The sequence below is a fragment of the Tachypleus tridentatus genome, chromosome 13, assembly GCF_004210375.1.
Source record: "Tachypleus tridentatus isolate NWPU-2018 chromosome 13, ASM421037v1, whole genome shotgun sequence".
NCBI lineage: Eukaryota > Metazoa > Arthropoda > Merostomata > Xiphosura > Limulidae > Tachypleus > Tachypleus tridentatus.
In genome coordinates, this window is record NC_134837.1 from 200,742,095 (window position 1) to 200,764,660 (window position 22,566).

Consider the following 22,566-nt stretch of genomic DNA (forward strand, 5'->3'; position numbering starts at 1 on the left):
TTAAACTTCTTTTTTATTCAAATCTTTGGAAACCAACAAATTTTTAGGTACATCCAAGTGTGAGATGGTTACTTTTAATTATACACACCTAAAGTCATTAATGTTGACGATTCAGAACACCTTGAAAACAGGGCTGTTGAGTGCTCTCAAAAATATATCACAAACCATGGTAATGGTAATGTTGACAGATTTTCATGTATATATCATGAACCAGTGTAGTGGTAATGTTCACAGACTCTCAGATATCTATATTTCATGAACCATGGCACTTTTGACAGATTCTCAGTTATGTGTATACACACATCTTGAACTACAGTAATGGTAAAATTGACAGATCCTCAGATATCTATATATCACGAACCATCAAAGTGGTTCATGATAATTTGAACGACAGCATTGAACTCAGTTTCAAGCATCAGACTGGTGATCATGGTGACAGTTGATGGTAATTATCAAATTATAGCCAACAATGCATGATTGAAAATTTTACAGATACTGGAAATAAGAGCAGCTGTCCTTGAAACTTTCTATAAGGAGCGGAAAGAATTGTTCAAGCAGGAGATGACAATTCTAGACAAAAGTGAAGCAGAAATCTTATAGTTATATATTTTATTCAGAAAATATTTAGAGTCAGATAATGTATGAGTAGTGATGGCTCACCAGAGTTTAGGATCATCTCAGTGCAAAAGGTTCGTGGAACTACCCCGATCCAAACGCCATCAAAAATGGAAAGGGTAAGAGATATTAATATAACAAACTCATAATTGTTAATAACACATTTCTGACTTTGTAATATATGCAAAACATCACTCTAATAAGAAATGTGGCCAGTTGCAACAAAACCATGACCAGCAGAGAAAGAAGAAAATATAACAACTTTATGGAATATAATGAGAAAAATGCTTATTTATATCCATATTTTACAGTTTCGACTTTGACTCTATGTCTAAGAGCTCTAATATTTAGCAGAGTTAAAATAGATGTATATAGTTTGAGAAAATAACATTAACACTATGTCTCAAATGTTAAGCTTATTTTACTTTTGTTGCGAATTTTCATTTTAGATTACCTATCCTGTTTCTGTATTTTTCTTTCTTCAAGATCTTTATCTGTGCTTTATTTCTGTGCGCATATGCACACACAATACATACATATATCTAGTAATATTCAAACACTACAAAGATATGATATCTAGTTTACAAATTTTAATAATCTGTAAATTACCCATTGTATAAACTTTCTTGTAGGGTTATTTTAAAATGTCTAAAATTTATGGAATGTGATGATAAAAGTGATGGATTCTGTGTTGTTTTTTGACATTTCTACATTTTTTTTACACTACAAAGAACTATCTTTGGTTCAATTTATTTTCAGTGTCCCACATAAACATTTTCTATGGTATATAATTAAGCTACCTTTAACAACATTATTTCACTACTTCAAGCTTTTTAGTATATATATCAAAACAAAAATATAAATACTATTTACATACTTTCTGGTGTGTTGGTTATTCTGGGTGAGAACTGATTAAAGTACAAAATTATGCTTATAAACGTAAAAAATGACATATGACAATGTGAAACTGTTCAAATAATTTATTTTTAATGCTTAACATTGAAGTTAATTTCTGAGTAATCTAAATTAAATCACTCTGATTATTAAATTTATTATGATCTATCACATGCTTATCTTTAGCTTATTTCATGTTTAAATGTACCTCAGAATGGCTGGTATGGATATTAACACTAACTGATAAGGAGAGAACAACATTTTGACTTTCCTAGCCTGAAGATGACCTAGGAAGGTCAAAACTTTGTTCTCTCCTTATCAATTAGTGTTAATACCCATACCAGCCGTTCCGAGATACATTTTTATTTCAAGTGGGTTTCTCTTCATCAAGAACTAATTTCATGTTGTTTGGTTTAAAACTGTTTACTTCTTTCTGGATAAAAATTAAATTGATTGTAGGGATATCTAGTTAACAACTGAGATAAAGTAATAAATATATATCCTCAACTCAGTTTTTCTTCAAAGTCATTTAGTAGAGTTCACAAAAAAAAAAAGACTGGAAAAAGTTGAGAAATTATAAAAATGATAAATCAATATTCAAATGTCTGCATGTAAAGACTATTTACTTTTAGTTGAAAGGTGAAGAATGACTAGAGGAATATTGAAGTATATCTAAATGACAAATTACCATTTACCTTCAGAGGAAAAGGTAAAGATAACTACCTGTTCACTTGTTGATTTTCATGCTTAACTACTCAAGAGCTACTTGCATAAGTCATCACTAATTCTGATGTGATAGGAAGGCAGCTAGTTAACACCATCCATCACCTGCTCTTGTTAGACCAAAAAGTTGGATTTCACAGTTATTCTTATAACACAGCTTCAAAGTTCAGAGCAAGATATTTTATTTTTTGTAGCATCAGGGCATAAGTTATGGAACCTAACAGCTACAGTCTGACATACTAACCATAGGGTTGTGCTGGTTGCCGAGAATGAATTATTATTAGATGTTTAAGGTCACGCTGATATATGATGTGTTTCATGGCAAAGCTAAGCTCATGTCAATAATATGCTGTTTCGCAAATATGAACAAAAAATATTTAGTTGTCTCCATACACCTAAAAATACAAAAGTTAAATTATCCTCAATACTATTATTAAGTAATGTTTCTATTTATTTATTAAACGAAATTTGATGAAAAGGTTATTATTACAAAGTCAACATGTTTTATAAATACTGATAGCTGGAATTGCTAGTAAAGAGACATAATACTGAGATTCTTCAACCAATAGTGGTTCAAAACTATTTAATGCATCAACAATATTTACCAGAAGGTGTCTCTCCTATAGTGAGAAGTGTAGACACCTTTTTATATCAATTCAATAAATTACAAACTGTGCACATGTTTTGAACATACACAAATTGAAGTACCTACTACCTAAACAATGCAATAAAATTGCAATATCAATAAAACAAACAGGTCCTATTCAATTCAGAAAACACAAAACATATTGTAGACAGTATGTAGATCAATGTGGTTAAACTGTCTTTCACACTCGGGTGGATTAGCTCTTCATCCTTCCATTATTGATCTTTGAAAGGAAAATGTGGGTGATGTTTTACCCTGAAAACATAAACATGATTTATATAAGAGGAAAATATATTCAAAAGTTAATAAGAATTGTCATTATTGTTAATATTAATAGCCTAAATAATTATTTAGAAATAACCCCCTCCAAATCTTCAAAAGAAGTGGTTGAAGAATGAGAATTGGTTGGTTGGTTTGGTGTTTTATGGTGCAAAGGAACTAGGCTATCTGCACCAAACATCGTAGAATGAGAAATAGATTTTATTACAAAAAATATTTACATCAGAATACAAACTATAACAAAAGCAAAAAGCATTTAAAAGATATGACTTCAGAGGAAAGAAGCATACAGAAGTGAGTATACTGAAAAACAATGATAAATGATGTATTACATACAGAAACAAGAGCATCTTTATTATTAATGACAAACTTCACATTCTCATCACATGTGTGTTTGTGTTTTTCTTATAGTAAAGCCACAAAGGGCTTTCTGCTTAGCCCACCGAGGGGAATCGAACCCCTGCTTTTAGCGTTGTAAATCCGGAGACATACTGCTGTACTAGCGGGGGGCTTCTTATCATATACTTTGGTCATTAAACAAAACAACTACACAATGGGACATCTATGCAGTACCTACATCTACCCAAGTTTTTATGTTATAAGTCCACAGACTCTTATTACACTCACTGGAGAGGAGGGAGTAGGTATTTTAAAAATATCACCAGCATATCATGAGATAGGCCAATTAATAATTGCAATTACTAAATTTGAAAGGTAAGAAAAAATAACTGTACATTTACATTAAATTAACAAATAAAAAAAAACATTTAAAATTCAAGATGTTTTAGCATCATATACACAACCCATGCTTTAGTTCTGTGGGTATCTAACCAGAATTTACCACATGGTGCAAGTTTATATGTGGTTATGCAAATTAGAATATTAATTTTAATTAATTCAATATGTGTTACATCAAAGATATTTTAATATAAAACAATAAATAACAACTATATCGACCAAACATGATGATTCTGCTTCAAAAATCACTATACAGACCCATCCAAGTCAGCAAGTATACCAAATCATTGACTTAAGGCACAATTGTTAGTTTTACTGTAATTCAAAATTAAGATAAGTTACTCTGTACTGTAATTTATTGAATAGTCTTAGCAACTATTCTGGTAGAGGTTATTACACAAGACTTAATGGTTTAAATTACATTAACCATTTGACATTTAATTACAAGGACGTGATAATGCATTACCTAAATACAAAACTTCCAAGGGAAGAAAAACATATTAGTTTGTCACTTATTACACTCAGGGTTTTCAGATTTTACTTAAGGTAATCCAAATTCATTTTTAAACTTTGCTACTTTACTTGGAAATTCTCTGTAATATCTTACACTTCACATTTTTCTTTTCACTCATTGAAATGATATTACTCTTGAGAGTAAACATTTAATTATTAAATACAACATGAAGTCCATGACCTATTTCAAGCTTCTTATGCAGCTTGCCCAGACAAAATGGAGAAGTGTGATCTACATTAAATAGAACCAACCAATGATGAGAGGATGAAGCCTAGATACAACTAACCAACAATAAGAAGGTTAAGTGCAAATACAATTAACTAACAATGAAAGTGTTAAGCATATCCAACGATGAGAGGATTAAATGTAAATATAGCTATCCATTGATGAAAAGGTAAGAATTTTTACCAGCTTGTCTAGCTTTGATGAGTATCATCCATGATGGAATCACAAATAAACTTCATTTGGGATTTATCAAAAGCTTATACTGTATTTACTATAACAACCCACTTTCAGATTTTTTGTTAATTAAAATATGACCATTTATTGATCTAGCTATGTTAAACTACACACATCTGCAACCAGGTGTTCCTTATTGGACATTTCTGAGACTAAAAATTAGTAAGTTATCTGACACACAGGTATGAATTGAGAAACAGTTGATTTAAGTACTTCCTTACCAGACTTTTAGTCTGTGATACCTAAAATCTTCAAGAACCTACACAGATCTTACTATCTGATAATAGCATTACGTCTGCAATGTGATCCTGATTATGACCATTGACTTACCAGTTGAGGTGACAGAATCTATAACCTCTGTTAAAGTTTTCAATCTCTTCCATGTCTTCTTTAGATAATTTGAAGTCGAATAACTACAATGAGAAATTTATACATTATGAAACTGATAAGAAGAATTAGATTTGTTACTATTGTGTATTGATTTGGAATACCTAAAGCTAACTGGATGGTTGCACATGCCAGTTTTGAAATGCAGTAAAACAAGTATATTACAAAGGAAACTAAAACCACTGAGCACATTATTATTGTTAATTAATTACAGGTTTAATGAATACCAAGCAGTGACAGATTTATGGTTGTGTGGGCCCAGGGGACTAATACTTTTTGGGACCTTATATCCCATGTAATTTTAAATAGAATAAAATTATCAATGGATCCCCATTAATACCATGGGCCTAGGGGCTAGACCCCTCTAGCCTCTACCTAAACACACCACTAATACTTAGTGATACAATAGGATAACTCAATTCATATACATCCTGCAAACCAGGAAAACATAAATGTATATATTGATAAAATGTTTTGGAATTTCCTTATTTCTTTCTGTGCACAATATGATGCTCATAGGCACCTAGAAGGAATACCATAATAGTTTTGAACAAAACGAAACTTCAATACAAGTGCAGATATATACATTTTTAGCCAACCTTCATTTCACTATGTTGATTTAAACATATAGCAAGAGATCATTTATTCTATACTATTCAATAATGTAAGCCATTATGGCCCTCAATGTTGCAGAGACTCTAGAAGAGATTGGTATAAAGTGATAAAACTTTAACTTGATAATATGATGTTAATAATTATAATTGTAATGATTTTTAAAAGTTTTATTTGAATTATGATGCACTATCCAAGGAAATGTTTTTCATGGACCAAAATGTAGTATATTTAAATACATAATTTCTGTTACACCCTATCAATGTCACTGTTTATAAGGCCATATTTAAATTGGATTTTCATCAGTCTAAGTAGCTGCTTCAAAGAAAAAATAAAGGTTTAAAGGTTTATTTTGAAGTTACAATTTTCTTATACTGAAAGTTTATTTTCAAAAGGTACTTAAATGTATTTTGTAGAATACATTTGTATTAAATGGTGTAATGTACAAGATACTTGCAAGATATCTCATGAAGAGGTTCTATTATTATTTTTCATTATTTTACCCTTTACGTTAGCATTTATACTTTTATAACCATAAATAAAAGATATACATCAAAAATAATAAACATACAAGTTGCCTTTAAACCACTTATTTTATTGCTGTCAGTTGCAAATGGAGTTTAAGCCTACTTTTTGTAATGAGGACACTAGTACATTGTCTTTTGTTTAGATAATGAGCTAAGAACACAATAATATGTACAAATCAGACAATAACTATTATAACTTAACTGGTTTTCTAACCAGGACAAGAGGGACTTAATTCCCTTTCCTGCTGGATCTGAATGCTGCTAAATATTCTTGTTAAGTTCTGCCATCCATATGCAAAAAAAACTTTTAAACACATGCCACAAACCTTTTATTTCCCCTCAACCAGAATTGATTCATTCCAATGCAATTCTCATGCAACAACCCTACACAATAACAATGCAACACACTCTCTCAATGCATGTGACTCTCTCTATTCAATTCTACTGAACTATCACTTTGAGTTTTGGCAGAAAATAGGAGCACCAGTTTTCAGTGGAGAGGAATGTGAGATAAGTACCTATAAAAAATACATTTTCAGTATAGGAAAATTATAGCTTCCAATTCAGTGCATTTTCTCCACTCACACAAATAGTTAGAATCGTACACTGAATAGGTGAAGAGACTAGTGTGAGAGAAAGAAAGAAGCACCTTTCAAAAGCATCTGAAGGACACTCCCTACAATTAGATAGTCAGGTTCAAAGAGCTGATGTGAGAGACTATACCACTTCTGAAACAAGTATACTCTTTATCCATTTAAGAAAGATGTTGCATATATGGGCAGAAAAACAGAGGGGCATGTTCAGTGGGAAAGAACTATGGTTGGATAGTGACCCAAACCACATAATATTTAAGAAACTCAATCCTATAAACATAAAAGTGGGTGAAATAAGTGGATGTGCTCCTAGGTGTAGAATGGCTAGGGCATGACGGACCATACATGGCAAGTCAACCACATCCAAAACCCATGACACTGGGAACTAACACCAATGTAGGGGGGATAAGAGATTCCAATCAAAGGGGGAATTGCAATTTTGACATTTCTCTTGTTTCTTTGTTTCATATTGGAAAATATCACATCATCAACACCAGGAGAACACCACCACCCTACTCTCAATTGAAAGGTTTTATAATAACTTCTATATTTTGTTTGTATTTCATTATGACATTCAGGAGGAAGCTTCCTTGGTCCACCTCACCTATGCAGTGTGCATTACATGGCCATGGAATTATAATATGAAAGTTAACTGGCTTAATATTGCAGATTTGAGCATTTAAGGAATACCTGATCAGGCATTGCTTGCCACAGAGAAGGATTCACTTTAAAGAAAAAAAGAGGGACATGTCCATGAAAAAGAAGAGGTATATATAAGAAAAGGTAACTTAGCCAGTCACAGTTTCATTTTTTTAAAGAGTGAAGGATAACAACAGGTGAATGGCTTTACCCCAACAAGAAAGAAACAGCTTTGTAAAGCAGAGAATGGGAGATGAACATATGAAATGTAGTCCCATGGCTCAATGGATGAGGCACCTTCAACTGACGGTACGGTAGACATGTACGGAAAAAGGAAGGTGCATGATAGTAGTGAAGACATTAGGTTGTAAAGATGGGAAAAATGATACAAGAGAAAAGGGTCAATCAAATCACAATCTAAACCTAATGGGTAAGGGAAGAAGAAAAAAAATCATAAAGAAGTGTAGTAAAGGGAGAAAACATGTTGAAAACATAACTTAGATAGGTCTGGTATATTCTGCAGTTGATCACTGGAAGGTACTTCATGAAAATATGGGTTCAGCCATTATATGGGAAGACTGGGAGCAGGTAGGGTGGGTCTTATCCTTCAGATGTCCTCACAAACAAAATTAATGGTAAAAAGTATACACTATAAAGATGAAAATGAAATAATTAATACATTGAAAATGTTAAGACATTGTATTGTGCAATAAACATGTGGATGCTATGGTATGTGTTGAAGAAAAGACAAATAACCTAAATATCAATAAACCTGTAAGAATAACCATTTGTAAAACTAAAAATAACAGACAATTATGAAGCCTAATCAAGCAAAATACGCAAGTTAATCATTGATTAACGTGTCAGTAGAATTACGAGTAAACTGAAAATAAACACTTGTAAAGCCTAATTGAATAATGCATAGCAAAGAATATCACTAAGCCCTATTTGACAAACTTAACTGAACCATAAGTATATAAAATATTGGGATAAGTTTGCATGGACCCTGGCTCAAGAGTTCCATACAAACAAAGTGAATAAGAATAAAAACAACATAATGAAATTAATGATAGATATCCCAGTAAGGTGAATTACAGGTAATCCCACAATAACAAAGACCATGCAAAGCCTATAGTATTAACCAATCTAATGAAACTTGTTACGAAACCTAAATAACAACAGATAATAGTAATAATAATAAAAGTGTACAAAAACCATAACAGTATAACATCTTATCATACCAAAGTTGGCAAGCTGTATTGCAAATAACAAATAACCAGACACAACTGTATTGTAAGAAACAATAAAAAGTTTTATAATGAACTAGTAAGTTGCATACCTGAGTAGAAATATAAAATAATTCCACTTCAAAATAACTCAACAAGATACAAACATCACTACTGTGTAATAAAGAGTAAACTTGTTAAGAGAAGTTAATAAAAAGATATGGAAACATATTAAAATAAAACATTTGAAGAGTTCACAAACTAAATGTTAGAATATGAGTACTGTCAAACGTGAACACACGATGATTTGCTTGAGAAACTCATTGGAATCAGTTAATTTCAATTGAGGGGAGATAAAAGGATTGTGACATGCATTAACTTTAACATATAGAGGACAGCAGAGAACAAAAATAGCTATGTATGTGAGAGAGGTAGCATACCCTAATTGGAAATGAAACTGAGTCGTTAATAGTTTTAAAAAAATGTGAGGTTGCTTATAATTTTCTTACAGTAGAAGATTACTTTTATGTATGCCTGTGATCATAAACTTGCATATAAAATGCATATAGTTTCAAAATCAAAACTCAGGCATTAAAATTCATATTTCATAAAATGAAGACTTTAAGAAAGTTTTACAATATATAAGAAAGATAATAATTTTAAACTGTTTTTTACAAAACATTTAACAATTAAATCTTTTGGAATTTTATATGTTGTAAATTCACAAAAATGTTCATCTCCAGTTAAAATAATCTTGTTTTTGAAATCCATTTTAGAGTTAATGGTCTGATACACCAAACAAAAGTATGCTGTGTGAACAAATGTTAAGGTAAAACACATGCTGATGACTTGCTTGGAAAGATCATGCAATATGTTTTACATAATGAAATGGTTATAGACAAAATAATACTAAAAATGATGTATCTACTTTGAATCAATTAATTGTGTTATATTAAGATTTTAATAACAAAGTTGTAAATGTATAATCTTATTCTAAACCACCATGTGTTCTTCAGTTTTGTCCATTTTCAAATACCTCATACCCACTTAATCGAAAAGATGCTAAGAGAAAGCTTCAATATATTTATTTCAAGCATATTCATCATTAGTTTCATTTTCTGTATGTTTAACCCTATCAACACAGGTCAAAAGCCATGTTATTGCATTTCTTGACTCAAATTCAAAATTTTATTGAACTACTACTTCATAAATTTATATCAATAAGTTTGGTATAAAATTGTGGATTATAATTCAAATTTTGATATCACTCATAAGTTAATTTCTTAATTTAAAAGCAAATATTTTAAAAATACTTAGATATTGACTTTTGCAAGTCACGTAGTATGTTAAATGCACCATTAATTCAAATTAGATGTTTCTGATGTTCGAATACAAAGTCTGTAGTTTCTTATATATTAGAAACTTAAATTACCAATAATGATAAAGTAAAATACAAAATAAGAACCTTCTATCTTTCCTGTTTGCTGAATCACTACATTTACAGTGGCCCCACCCACCTCTTTTCATTTTTGGAAATGCTTACATACACCTACTTCTGTCTACCAATCAAAAATTCAAAATGTCCTCCTTTTTGCTTTCTTTGAAAAATTTGCATGGCAAAATCTTTCTTTTCGTTCCAGATTCCAAGCAGTAAGTTCAGGCTTTATTGAGCTTGAAATATATATTTTTTCAGACCAAAATGCAGCTTAGTTACTTCCTTTGACAAATTATAGTGGAATTCTATGGTATTGATATAGTAATTTATGATTTTTAGTTATTTAAAAAACGTGTATATGAAACATTAATAAAATTATTTCAATTCACATTCTCCACATGCAAAATTTGATAAGGCTTAGCAACATACAATAAGGAGTGAACAAACAATAAGTTCATAACTAGAAAATATAATTGTTTGCTGTACTTTATTTACTGTTTTATGTTTCAAGAAAAAAATAAGTTTAAGAACTTATTTGTAAATAGTAATAATGTATTATAACTGAAATGTAACTGTATTTTACAAAATATTAGTCCACTAACACAGAGTCAAGACAGATCACAGGATACAGTAACATAAATGCACATGCACTGCTTCAGTGCAGCTTCTGTAAGGTTGGAAGGTCAGTATAATAAAAATAGTAAATAAATGTATGTATAATATTTTCAGATTTAAGCTATTTAGACTAAATATTTGTGTTTTCAGGTTACAAACTGGGAAACATTCTAGAATGAAAAAAGCATAATTTAAATTTATTTTCTAATTTTTATGATGATTACGAGGTCAGTCAATTTGACCAACTCAATAGAGAGTTAGTGTGCAGAAGATAAATAAAATATAAATTTTTACTCCAAACAAATGACTGAAATGTATTTAGGAGGTTGTGACAAATGCAATATATTCATAAACAAGTCTTCAACAAAAAATATGATTTTTTATATACAAAAGACTTGCAACATGTAGTAAAAATTTTACTTAACTATATGAAGATACACATACTGCAGTAAAAGTTATTGGATGAACACTTACTATGTGCAATAATGTATGTGAATTAATGTGTTTTATACTAAGCCTGTTGTGAAAGGGTTAAAGAGTATACAAAACCCAAATGATAAATATATGAAGATTTTGTTTGTGGACTTTTGTGTAAAGCTACTCAAGGGCCATTTGCACTGGGCATTCCTTATTTTTGCCACAAAAGTTTAACCACATAAATGTGTGAAAAATCTAAATATTGCATATTCTGCTGGAAGCCTATAGAAGAAAGGCAGCTATTCAACACCACCCAATACTTGGACTATTCTTTACTAATGAATAATGAGATTGAAAGAGTTAGGATGTTCAGTAATGAGTTTAAGATAGCAAGTTCAGCAGCCTAGTCACTAAGCAAAATACAGATATACAGAGTCAATCCAAATCATTAAATTTTAACTGAATCTTTTCATAGGCTTGCTTTGAGAATGGGATTTATATGATATTAGGAAGAGTTAAAACTATCGTAAAGTAATGACTGTTTGACAGTTCTAGATTTTGTGAAAAGTTAACCATTTGTTCTAAGGTTTGGTCAAATTCACCAATTCCATATAATGTTCACTATAATTCTATAATTATTAATTTTACCTTCACAGAAAATAGCAAGCTCTTACAAACATTATAAATTTGTTGTATACAAAAAACTTTTTTTAATACATTATTTCTAAGAAAGATTTACAGTCATGTGAAAAAATTAGGACACCCTATGAAAGCCTGTGTATTTTTGTAACATTTTTGGATATATAGATATTTAATCTCAATTTTAACAGTACTCAGAGATTATAGGAATATAACTAAACAATTAAAACTGAAGAAAAGACATTTCAAGATCTTCTGTCAATGTAATTCAATAGAAATGCATATTCTAACTGAGGAAAAAGTTAGGACACCCTACCCCCTAATAGCTAGTGTTACCCTCTTTGGCTGAAATAACTGCAGTGAGACGCTTCTTGTAGCCATCTACCAGTCTCTGATATCAGTCTGAAGTTTGCCCCACTCCTCAATGCAGAATTCTTTGAGCTGTGAGATGTTTGAGGGGTTTCTTGCATGTACAGCCTGTTTCAAGTCACCCCACAGCATCTCAATGGGATTAAGATCTGGGCTTTGACTCAGCCATTCTAGGACTCTCCATTTCTTAGGTTTCAGCCAGTCCTTGGTGGATTTACTGGTATGTTTTGGATTATTGTCGTGTTGCAGGGTCCAGTTCCGTTTCAGGTTTAATTTTCTTACAGATGGTCTCACATATTCCTCCAGCACCCTCTGATACAAAGTAGAATTTATGGTGGATTCTATGATTGTGAGCTGTCCAGGTCCTACTGCAGCAAAGCAGCCCCAAACCATGACACTTCCACCTCCATGCTTCACAGTTGGTATGAGGTTCTTTTCCTGGGATGCTGTATTTGGTTTATGCCAAACATGTTCTCTGTTCTGGTGTCCAAATAATTCAATTTTGGACTCATCTGTCCAAAGAACATTATTCCAGAAGTCCTGGTTTTTGTCTACATTCTCTCTGGCAAACTACAGTCTGGCCTTGATGCTTCTCTTAGAGAGCAAAGGTTTCCTCCTTGCACACCTCCCATGCAAGTTAAACCTGTGCAGTCTCTTTCTGATTGTAGAGACATGCACTTTCACATCAACAGTAGCCAGAGCCTGCTGTAAGTCCCGTGATGACATGTTAGGGTGTTTGGAGACCTCTTTTAGCATCTTGCAGTCTGCTCTCGGGGTGAACTTGTTTGGATGACCAGACCTGGACATGTTGGTAGTTGTTTTGACAGCCCTCCACTTGTTGACTATTTTTTGGACAGATCTTTTGAGATCTTTTTAAATACCTTACCAGAGTCATAAGCTGCTATAAATTTCTTTCTAAAGGCCTCAGACAGCTCTTTAGCTCTCACCATGGTGCTCACTCTCACTTCAACAGTCAGGAGCACACCAAATTAAATGTCTGAAGTTTAAATAGGGCCAATCAAAATGTTGAGTAACAATCTTCTAATCATGTGCACCTGGTGTGATACACCTGTGTGTAAGTTGAGCCATTTTCAGTGGGAATAAATGTGGAGGTGTCCTAACTTTTTCCTCAGTTAGAATATGCATTTTTGTAGAATTACATTTTACAGAAGATCTTGAAAAGCCTTTTCTTCAGTTTTAATTGTTTAGTTATATTACTTTAATCTCTCAGCATTGTCAAAATTGAGTTTAAATATCCATATATCCAACATTGTTACAAAATTACACAGGCTTTCATAGGGTGTTCTAATTTTGTCACATGACTGTACTTGTAATTTTCCAAACCCTGTACTGATTCTGTCGATGCAAAAGTTGATATGCTTGCTATGATTTAAAATATTGCTTTTTACCTTACAGTTTTTGTATTTTACTTACATAACCAATAGAAGCCCCTAAATTAATATATATGTTTCATTCTTCAGTAAAGCTTTATATTTTATTTCTTACTTTCTCTACCTATCATTAACTATAGCAAAATCAATGTATAGTCAAATAAAAGTTGGAAAATATAAAATACTTTTATTTACCTTGCAGTACTGACCAAATGTTCCAAAGCTATTTAACTTACTCGCTCTAATAATTAACCTTTTCACATCTGTTTCCTTTTAATTTTATCATTATACTTTGTAACATATTACAGTGTCAATCTTCATATCAAAAGCAATAAATCTCAATGTGAAGCCATTATCTGTTGTTGTGCAACTAACATAGACAGCAAGTAAATGTGAGGTGTCATGCTATACATGTGTTCACCTTACAATTATTATTAAATGTGTTCAGTTGCAGTAAATTTATCACCAACTTTTATTACACTTAACCAACCTGAATGTTTTCTACAATTCTTTCTTTTGTTACACTTTTTGGAATGACAATAACCCCACGCTGAATCTGGAAACGTAGTAGTACCTGAAGTGAAGGAAAGACCATCTTCAATATGTTTATAGTATAGATTATTGAAATATTTTAAATTTATATTCCACCAAACGTAAACTTTTGTTTGGAAACAGAAAACCTAAATTTATGATAAGGTAAAAAAAATCTAACCATTGTTTCTTATGGGTGATGTTTATATTTATAAAAAAGAAACTGATTACAAATTTATTGAATTTCACTCATTGAAACTTCTATACTACTGGATTTTATCAAAGACGTTGTTTCATAAGTTTGCACTGAATCATTAGTTAGACTTTGCTCATGAGGTTAAGCTGGCTTAAAGAACTTCAGTTAGTCTTAAATTCAAAATAACTTTCATAGGGATACAAATGTCAATAATTATTTTGAAAATTATAGTAAATAATAAATAAGAAATGAGTAAAATCAAAACAGGAGATGAAATTGGTGATTGTTGACTGTGGTACTTTAGGAGCACCAACAAATGAAGTCTGCATTTGAGTTTTAACCAATAACATCAAAATAAACATTTATGAAGTACCATCCCCAACTAATACTTTATTATTTCAAACTAATAATGAAAAAAGGGTAACTGAAGTTGTGACAGAATCAGAAGGTGGAACACTGGTATGTAACTTAAGAAATGAGTGTTTTAATAATGTAAATAATGTTTACAAAAAACATGTGCTTTCTCCTGATTAATGCTTGCATTAAAAGAAACAATGAAATACCTGAGCGGTTGTTTTCCCGTTTTTTTTGGCAATCTCCTGAAGTTTAGGATTTTCTAACAAACTAGGATCATCAGGTTTAGCCCTAAAACAATATTAAAAACTAACTAATTAGAAAAAATGAATAAACTGAGCTATACACCTCACTTCTCAAAATTTCATCTCAACAGTACAAATTTTCACAATCAAAAACTGGCTCTGTGGCAAATATGTGCCTTCAGGTAACACAAGAACATTAATATAATATGCTATGATTTACACAGTTGCCAACAGTTACATAACACTAGGTTGTTAATCTGGTTGAACTTACACACTAGTCAAAATTTATAATTTCCAATTGAGTGTATGCAGAAAAAAAAGCTTTAATAGAAACTCTAAGGTGAAACACTGATTCATCTCACACTTTCTGAAAATATTACAAAATACAAAGAATATTAACTTGCTATTTTCAAATAGTTCCAATAAAAATTGTAATATTTGAGAATAATACTTAGACACGTGGAATATCTTCAGACATTTGAAGAATCTTTTGGACTGGAGTCAAAACAACTGTAGTGATGTTGAAATGAAGACATCATGATGTTAAAGAGAGTAAAATGTGAGAAAGAAAGCTAAGTTCAAAGAACAAATATATAAGTTATTATATACATGGAACAGATAATCTAGCTTACACAGTAGAGAACTTGTAACAAACAAACACATAGTGCAGGGAAAGAACAAAGCTTGTTTACAGTGCTAAAACCTACTCATGCTGAAAATGAAACTGATGAGTTACTCATAGTTATTTGTTATTTAAAATATTTCCAAATGAACAGAACTTCACATAAAGTAAATATCTCTGACAATTATTGCAAAAATTGGAAGTGCCTTCAAATGAATGTAATGCGATATTATATGCCAATACCCTTGTCAGAAATAAGCCTCTTGTCATGGTCCACATACTATTCAACCTTAAATAAGCTTCTGAAGAAATCCATAGAATCAAAAAGTAAATTTAGCACTACAGTCATTACATTGGAAAAAAACAACAACATATTCCTCATATATTAGTGGCTGTTTTCTCTTGAGTTTTGTATGGCTACACATCTTACATGAACTCATACTAAAGCAGGTTTTCTTTATAAGGAGTTAACACAAATGGCTAAAGTTAAAGTTTCTATCTTACCATGGCCGATCGTTTGAGCCTAAGGGACTATATGCAGTGACCTGGATATTGTGTTGATGACAAAAATCAATCAACTCCTTTTGGTTTAGGTATGGATGACATTCAACCTACGGTTAAATAAAACACAACTACTGTCCCTATAAACAACTTTAGCAATTATAATTAGTAAAAAGCTTTTTTTTTTTCCAAAGTTAAGAGTAGTGTTTTTACTCAACCAATCATCAAGTTGTTGGTCTAAAGAGATAGATTTAATTTTCTTTTGATTTAAGTATTTAAAACACAAATCATTTTTCCTTTTTTCAGTGAAAAAAATTTATACTAAATAAATATACACAAAACAAACTGAAGTACTATAATTAAATAAAGTGGTATTTACTGTATAGTGATTGAAAACATTTGTAGAATATTAAATTTTAAAACCTCCAGAAAGAGCTGTTTGATTAAAAAAATAACCCATCAGAAATTAGCCATTATGTGTTGTTTTTCAAAGTAAAGGAACTTACTAACAAAATATGCACAAAAACAAAAGTTATAAAACCTTCAATGAAGACAAACTTACATTTGTTAATATGATAATAAAAATATATTTGTTACAGAAATATTGCTCAAAATTCTTTTCATCAAATGCATGCCAACAAACAAATAACTTTACAAAAACAGTAATTAAACATTTTAAAATACTCTATTGGTACATGATGTAATATCTATGGTGAAAACACAACCAACAACCGTTTACCATGGTAACAAAGGGGTTTTCCTTTAAAGAACTGATATTGGTTCACACTGGTTGGTGTTTGCTGATACCACCCTGGTACATAATGATAGTTTGTTTTCAGCGGTACCATCATGATTCACACAGGTAACTAGGTTTTGTTGGTTGGTTGGTTGATTTAGTGTTTTATGGCACAAAGCAGCTAGGCTATCTGTGCCAAACATCCAGTAAAAAGGTAAAAATAAAGTAAAAGTAGTGAAATTCATTAAAGGAAATGAAGATAAAACAAAACAGCATTTAAAAACATAAACAGCACAAAACCAATGTTGACATCTAGTATACAATGTTAAGAGAGAAACCACAGTAAGAGAAGTTGTAAAAGACTTTCTGTAGCATAATGGCAATTATCATAACCCTTCAGGAAGTCTAACAGGTAAGTACAACAACCACCGTCAGTCACCTGAAGTTGGCCTTTCCAGTCCTGGTTCTTGGTTATATGTCATTATGGCCATTTTCGAAAAGTAAAGTAATAAAAGTTTTACAACACATCCAGCAAAATTGTAATAATATCTCTCCAAGATGACTAAAGGGTAGTTCAAACGAATAGTTCAAACAGCAGCATTAGTCATCTGAAGTTGGCCTTTCCAGTCCTGGTGACGAGTTATTTAATGTTACGGCCACTTTATAATTTCAAATCGAACCAGAGAGATTGTGATTCGTAAAAGGGAACCACATTCAAAAAGGTTTAATGTATAAATTTAAAACACTTAAATGACATTAAAAAGATTAATGACCTTTAAAAAACTAAAAACTTTATCAAGGTGAACAGTGTCACCATCACCAATAACACTGTCTAATGTTATGGATAAACCTTGGGACAAAACAGTGTTAAAATGGTGCTATTGTTGAGAGTCGTAATGATGACAAGAAAGTAAAATGTGGCTTATAGTGATCTGAGTGTTACATAGACTACACACTGGTGCATCAGTTTCAGATAAAAGATGAGTTAAAAAACTGAAACCAATGCATAGTCTAGTTAGAGCAACTTCCTCCTTCCAATCCTTACAGAAACAAGACAGCCAAAGTCCAATATAGGGTTTTATTTGGAAAAGCTTGTTTTCGCATTGCTCACTCCAAGTCGACTGCCAGCTAGCATGGAGCCAAGCCTTGAATACAGGACCATAGTCCATGTACAGAATAGGCACAGTGGTGATAGTGCCAGAGCTAATAGATTTAGCTGCCGTGTCTGCAACCTCATTCCCGCGAATACCAACATGGCCTGGTATCCAGAAAAACTGGATAGAGTAGATGTTAATGAGAAATGGGCCAGTCTCTTTTGCATATCAGCGAGAACAGGGTGTAAACCAACGTGAAGTGATTCCAGGGCCAGTAGAGAACTAAGGGAGTCAGTATAAACAGTGCAGTTGGAGTTCTGCTTCACTTCAATATGATTCAGAGCAAGAGAAATGGCATACAGTTCAGCAGTAAACACAAAATCTCTAGAGGGGATTCTGCGCACAACCACCGAACCTCAACAAACCATGGCAGAGCCCAGAGAGCCACGTGATTTGGAACCATTCATATAAATTGGAATTGAAAGATTGTTTGAAAGATATTCAATAAATAAAAGACGGTACTTCCATTTGGGAGTATCTGCTTTTCTCAGATGACTTAAAGAAAGATCACATTTGGGGACTGTAATAAGCCATGGTTGGATGGGCTGACAAATGGATTCTGCAATGTTATCCAAGGACAGACCCAATTCATCCAATTGCGTCTGGATGCGAAGGCCAAAAGGAGCAATGACAGATCATCTGTTCTGAAAAAGTATGGCCAACTGAGGAAGGAAAACACATCCCCAGGTGGGACGCTTTGGTAAGGAACGATGTTTCGAAGAATATAGTAAAGACAGTTGCAAACGACGAAGGTGTAGATGAGGTTCTTGATGATGAATGGGGTCCAGCATCTTTAAGGCTGTGGGTCTGGCAGAGCCATAGACCAGTGATCCATAGTCGAGTTAAGATCAAATAAGAGCACCATATATCTTTAACATAGAACATCAATCAGCTCCCCAACTGGTGGTAGAGAGGACACGGAAGATGTTCAATGCTCTTGTGCATTTGACCTGTAGCTGCTTAATGTGTGGTATAAAGGTCAGCTTATGGTCAAAGATAAGCCTCAAGAACTTGGTCTCAGGGACCACAGGTAGCAAAACTTCACCGATACGAAGTTCAGGATCAGGGTGAATACCCCGTTGGTGGCAAAAATGCATGCAAACGGTTTTAGAGAGAGAAATTAAAGTTGTTTGCAGTGGTCTACTTCAGTACATGATCGAGGGCAGTTTGTAGTTGCTGCTCAATATATTTCATGTTCGATGACTTGCATGAGACGTGAAAGTCGTCGGCATAGAGCCTGTTTGCAACAGTGAGAGGGAGTTGTTCAGTGATGGCATTAATCTTTATACTGAAAGGTGTGGCACTCAAAACACAGCCCTGAGGGACTCCATGTTCCTGTAGAAAAGTACAGAAAAGTGTCGAACTGAAACAAACTTGGAATGTCCTGTCCATTAAAAAATATTTAATAAAAATGAGTAAATGGTCATGTAACTCATATATGTGGAAGTCTCGCAAAATGCCATACCTCCATGTTGTGTCATAAGCCTTCTCAATGTCAAAGAATATTGATACAAGATGTTGTTTGAGAAAGGCTTCTCTGATTGACGTATCAAGTCGAATCAGGTGGTCCATGGTGCAATGCTGTCATCGGAACCCACAATGGGTGGGCGAGAGGAGGCTGTTTGATGCGAGGATCCAAACAAGATGAGCATTAAACATCCTCTCTTAGGTCTTACAGAGACAGCTCGTCAAAGCAATTGGACGGTAGTTTGAAGGAATCTTGGGATCTTTCCCAGGCTTAGAGAAAGGTAAGATAATAGCCTAGCACCAGGCATTAGGAAAAACATTCTCCTGCCAGATCCTGTTAAAAACAATAAGAAGAATATCAAGACAAGCAGGAGATAGATGGTGCAGCATTTCATAGTGTACCTCATCTGGTCCAACAGATTTATTGCCAGACCGATGAAGGGCCAGTTTTAGCTCTATCAGTGTAAAGGGACGATTATAGTCATAGAGACAGTCAGTTTGAAAGGAAAGAGGTGAATGCTCTGCCTGAGTCTTGATGGTCAACAAGGTCGAGGAACAAGCAGAAGTGCTAGATATGCGGCAAAAACTTTCACCTTGAGTATCAGCGATGCTCTGGATATCAGCTACTTCTTGGCCATCAGATAGTAAAATCGAGAGGGGGACAGAACTGTAGTGCCCACTGACCTTTCAAACCCTGTCCCATATGACTTTGGAACTGGTGGTAGAAGATACGCCAGTTGTGAACTTAATACAAGATTCCTTCTGGCTTTGACATCTTACCCACCTAGCATGTGCACGGGCCTGCTGGAAAGCAATGCAGTTTGAAAGTGTGGGATATCTACAGAAAGTATCCCAGGCCCCTTTTTGAGCCTTCCATGCCATGTGGCAGGCAGGATTCCACCACGGACAGGGATATAGTGGAAAATGTTCAAGGTTTTAGGAATACATTGAGCAGCTGCTTGTATAATACAGTACATTACTACTGCCACACAGTCGTCTATTGATGGCTGACAGACGATGGCAGGATCAAGTTCTGTGAGAGCAGTGAAAGTGGACCAGTGCCACTCCTCCATGTACTTGTCCATCACACAGCTTGTCATTTCTGTACAGAGAAAACTGCCAAAAGGTGACTGTATTGGCAGATTTCAAAAATGTTTCCTGTAAGGAAAGACATACAGGATGGTAGGAAGCAATCAGTGTTTTGATATCATTCAGATTAGAACGTAAACCTTGACAGTTCCATTGTATCAAGGTGGTCATTTTTAATAACATGTAGGTGAATTGGCTGGAGAACCCTCTGTTTACGACGTCTTTTTTCTTTACTGTCCTTATTCAAGGGAGATCTATCAACCTCCATGGATCCTGCCCTGGGTCAATTGGGCAGGTCTTTGTTGTTGGAAGTGGATTCCAGTGACTGAGAATGCGAACGAATGATTGTTTTGTATCTTGGGGTGGGAGAAAAAGATGTATCTGAACAAATGCCTGTATCTGGAACCAAAGGATGTGGATCTTGGGGTTTGTTGGAATGTATGGGAGGAACAGATATGGGTGTATAAGTTGATTCATCAACTTTTTTAACCATGGAGGTCAAAAGGCTTTTCATTTGTTTTGAGAACGATTCTCTTGGAGGCACAGAGAGATCTCTCTGCACTCTCACTCTAGTTGTGGAACGAAGTGCAGCAGCATACGTCTGAGATGAAGTGGCAGACAGTAATTTCCAAGCCTCAGGATAAGTAATGTTATGAGTCATTTTCAAACACTGCACCTCTTTTTCCTCCAACCATTTAGGGCAAGAACAAAAGTAGGAAAGGTGGGAACCATTGCAGTTGACACAATGTGGGTCCATTTCACACTCACAGGCATCGTGGTCCTTGCCACCACAACGAGCATGTCAGGGAACCACAATATGACGTCTTTGAGTGACCTTACCTCTGACACTGGAAACATCAGAGAGAGTTTGGAATGTATGGCCGTACCCTGCAAATTAGATAACCTGCCTTGATGGTGGCAGGTGCACATGGTGATGTAAATGTCAAAACGAGGATATTTGTCAGCAGTGTAACTCCATCTTTACGAGTGGAGATGCACCTCACTGCAGATACTCGAGTAGAGAGACCAGCAAGAATCTCCGACTTAGGGATGTTCTTCAAATCCCTCTCAACAATAACTCCTCGTGATGAATTCAAAGTAGCATGAGGGTAACCTCAATAGGTACATCCCCAATTGCCTTTGAATTCAAGAGGAGTTCACTGTGTTGGGATGTAGGTGTTTCAACCAATATGTCTCCAGATCAAAGCTTCTTTAGTGACTTTGGAAAGCCAGCAAGTCCCTTCTGAATAAAAAAGGGAGACATTTTCCCTAAAGGATTCTCTGAAAGAGAGTGTAGAATGAGAAAATGAGGTACAACTGGTGGTACAGATATTGAATATTGCTGATCAGAGTCTTCAAGACGTGGTCGCTTACCCTTTGAGGGTTTTGTGAGCACTATACCCAAACACCAGCCTCAGACACAATGTCCACACAACACCTGTTGAGAACTTCCAACACTGATACTTAGTTGACTCTAGCCCAAGTGGACCAGCCAATTGACCCAAGGGGGGCCACCCAAAGGCCACCCATCTACAGGAATTCAAAGCCAAGTGATGTGTTAGGATCTCCTCCTCCCCTTCACAGGTTGCCACACACAGCAAACACATGGGTGGATGTTTAGATCCCAGAGGAGGTAACCTGAAAGAACAGAACCTTCCCTGAGAGGTCCCCTCACCATGTACAGGAATCCACAATGAGGGGTTTTGTTGTTACCATGTTTTTGGTGGTACCATCCTGATTCACACAGGAAACTAAGTTTTGTTGGTACCATGTTTTCAGTGGTACCATCCTGACTGACACAGATAACTAAGTTTTGTTGGTACCATACTGGTACATAATCATCTCCAAACTTTTACATGTAAAGAGTAATTTTATTTCATGCTTTGTGCATCTTAAATGGTTTTATTTAATTATTATTTCTTACAAGATTTTCCTTGAGTATTTTGATACAAG

The 22,566-nt window shown here is 33.8% G+C and overlaps 1 protein-coding gene across 2 annotated transcripts in view; it reads right to left on the reverse strand.

The window, feature by feature from the left end:
• Positions 1-2,786: 2,786 nt before the first annotated feature.
• Positions 2,787-22,566, reverse strand: part of LOC143240288 (aldo-keto reductase family 1 member B10-like) — a 31,300-nt gene continuing 11,520 nt past the window's right edge. For both annotated transcript variants that reach the window (XM_076482497.1, XM_076482499.1), the window contains exons 6-10: positions 16,171-16,277; positions 15,009-15,090; positions 14,209-14,292; positions 5,199-5,281; positions 2,787-3,133 (exon numbers count right to left, since the gene is read on the reverse strand). In XM_076482497.1, coding sequence (XP_076338612.1) covers positions 3,094-3,133; positions 5,199-5,281; positions 14,209-14,292; positions 15,009-15,090; positions 16,171-16,277 — 396 coding nt within the window. In that variant the 3' untranslated portion in view covers positions 2,787-3,093. The remainder of the gene's footprint in view (positions 3,134-5,198; positions 5,282-14,208; positions 14,293-15,008; positions 15,091-16,170; positions 16,278-22,566) is intronic.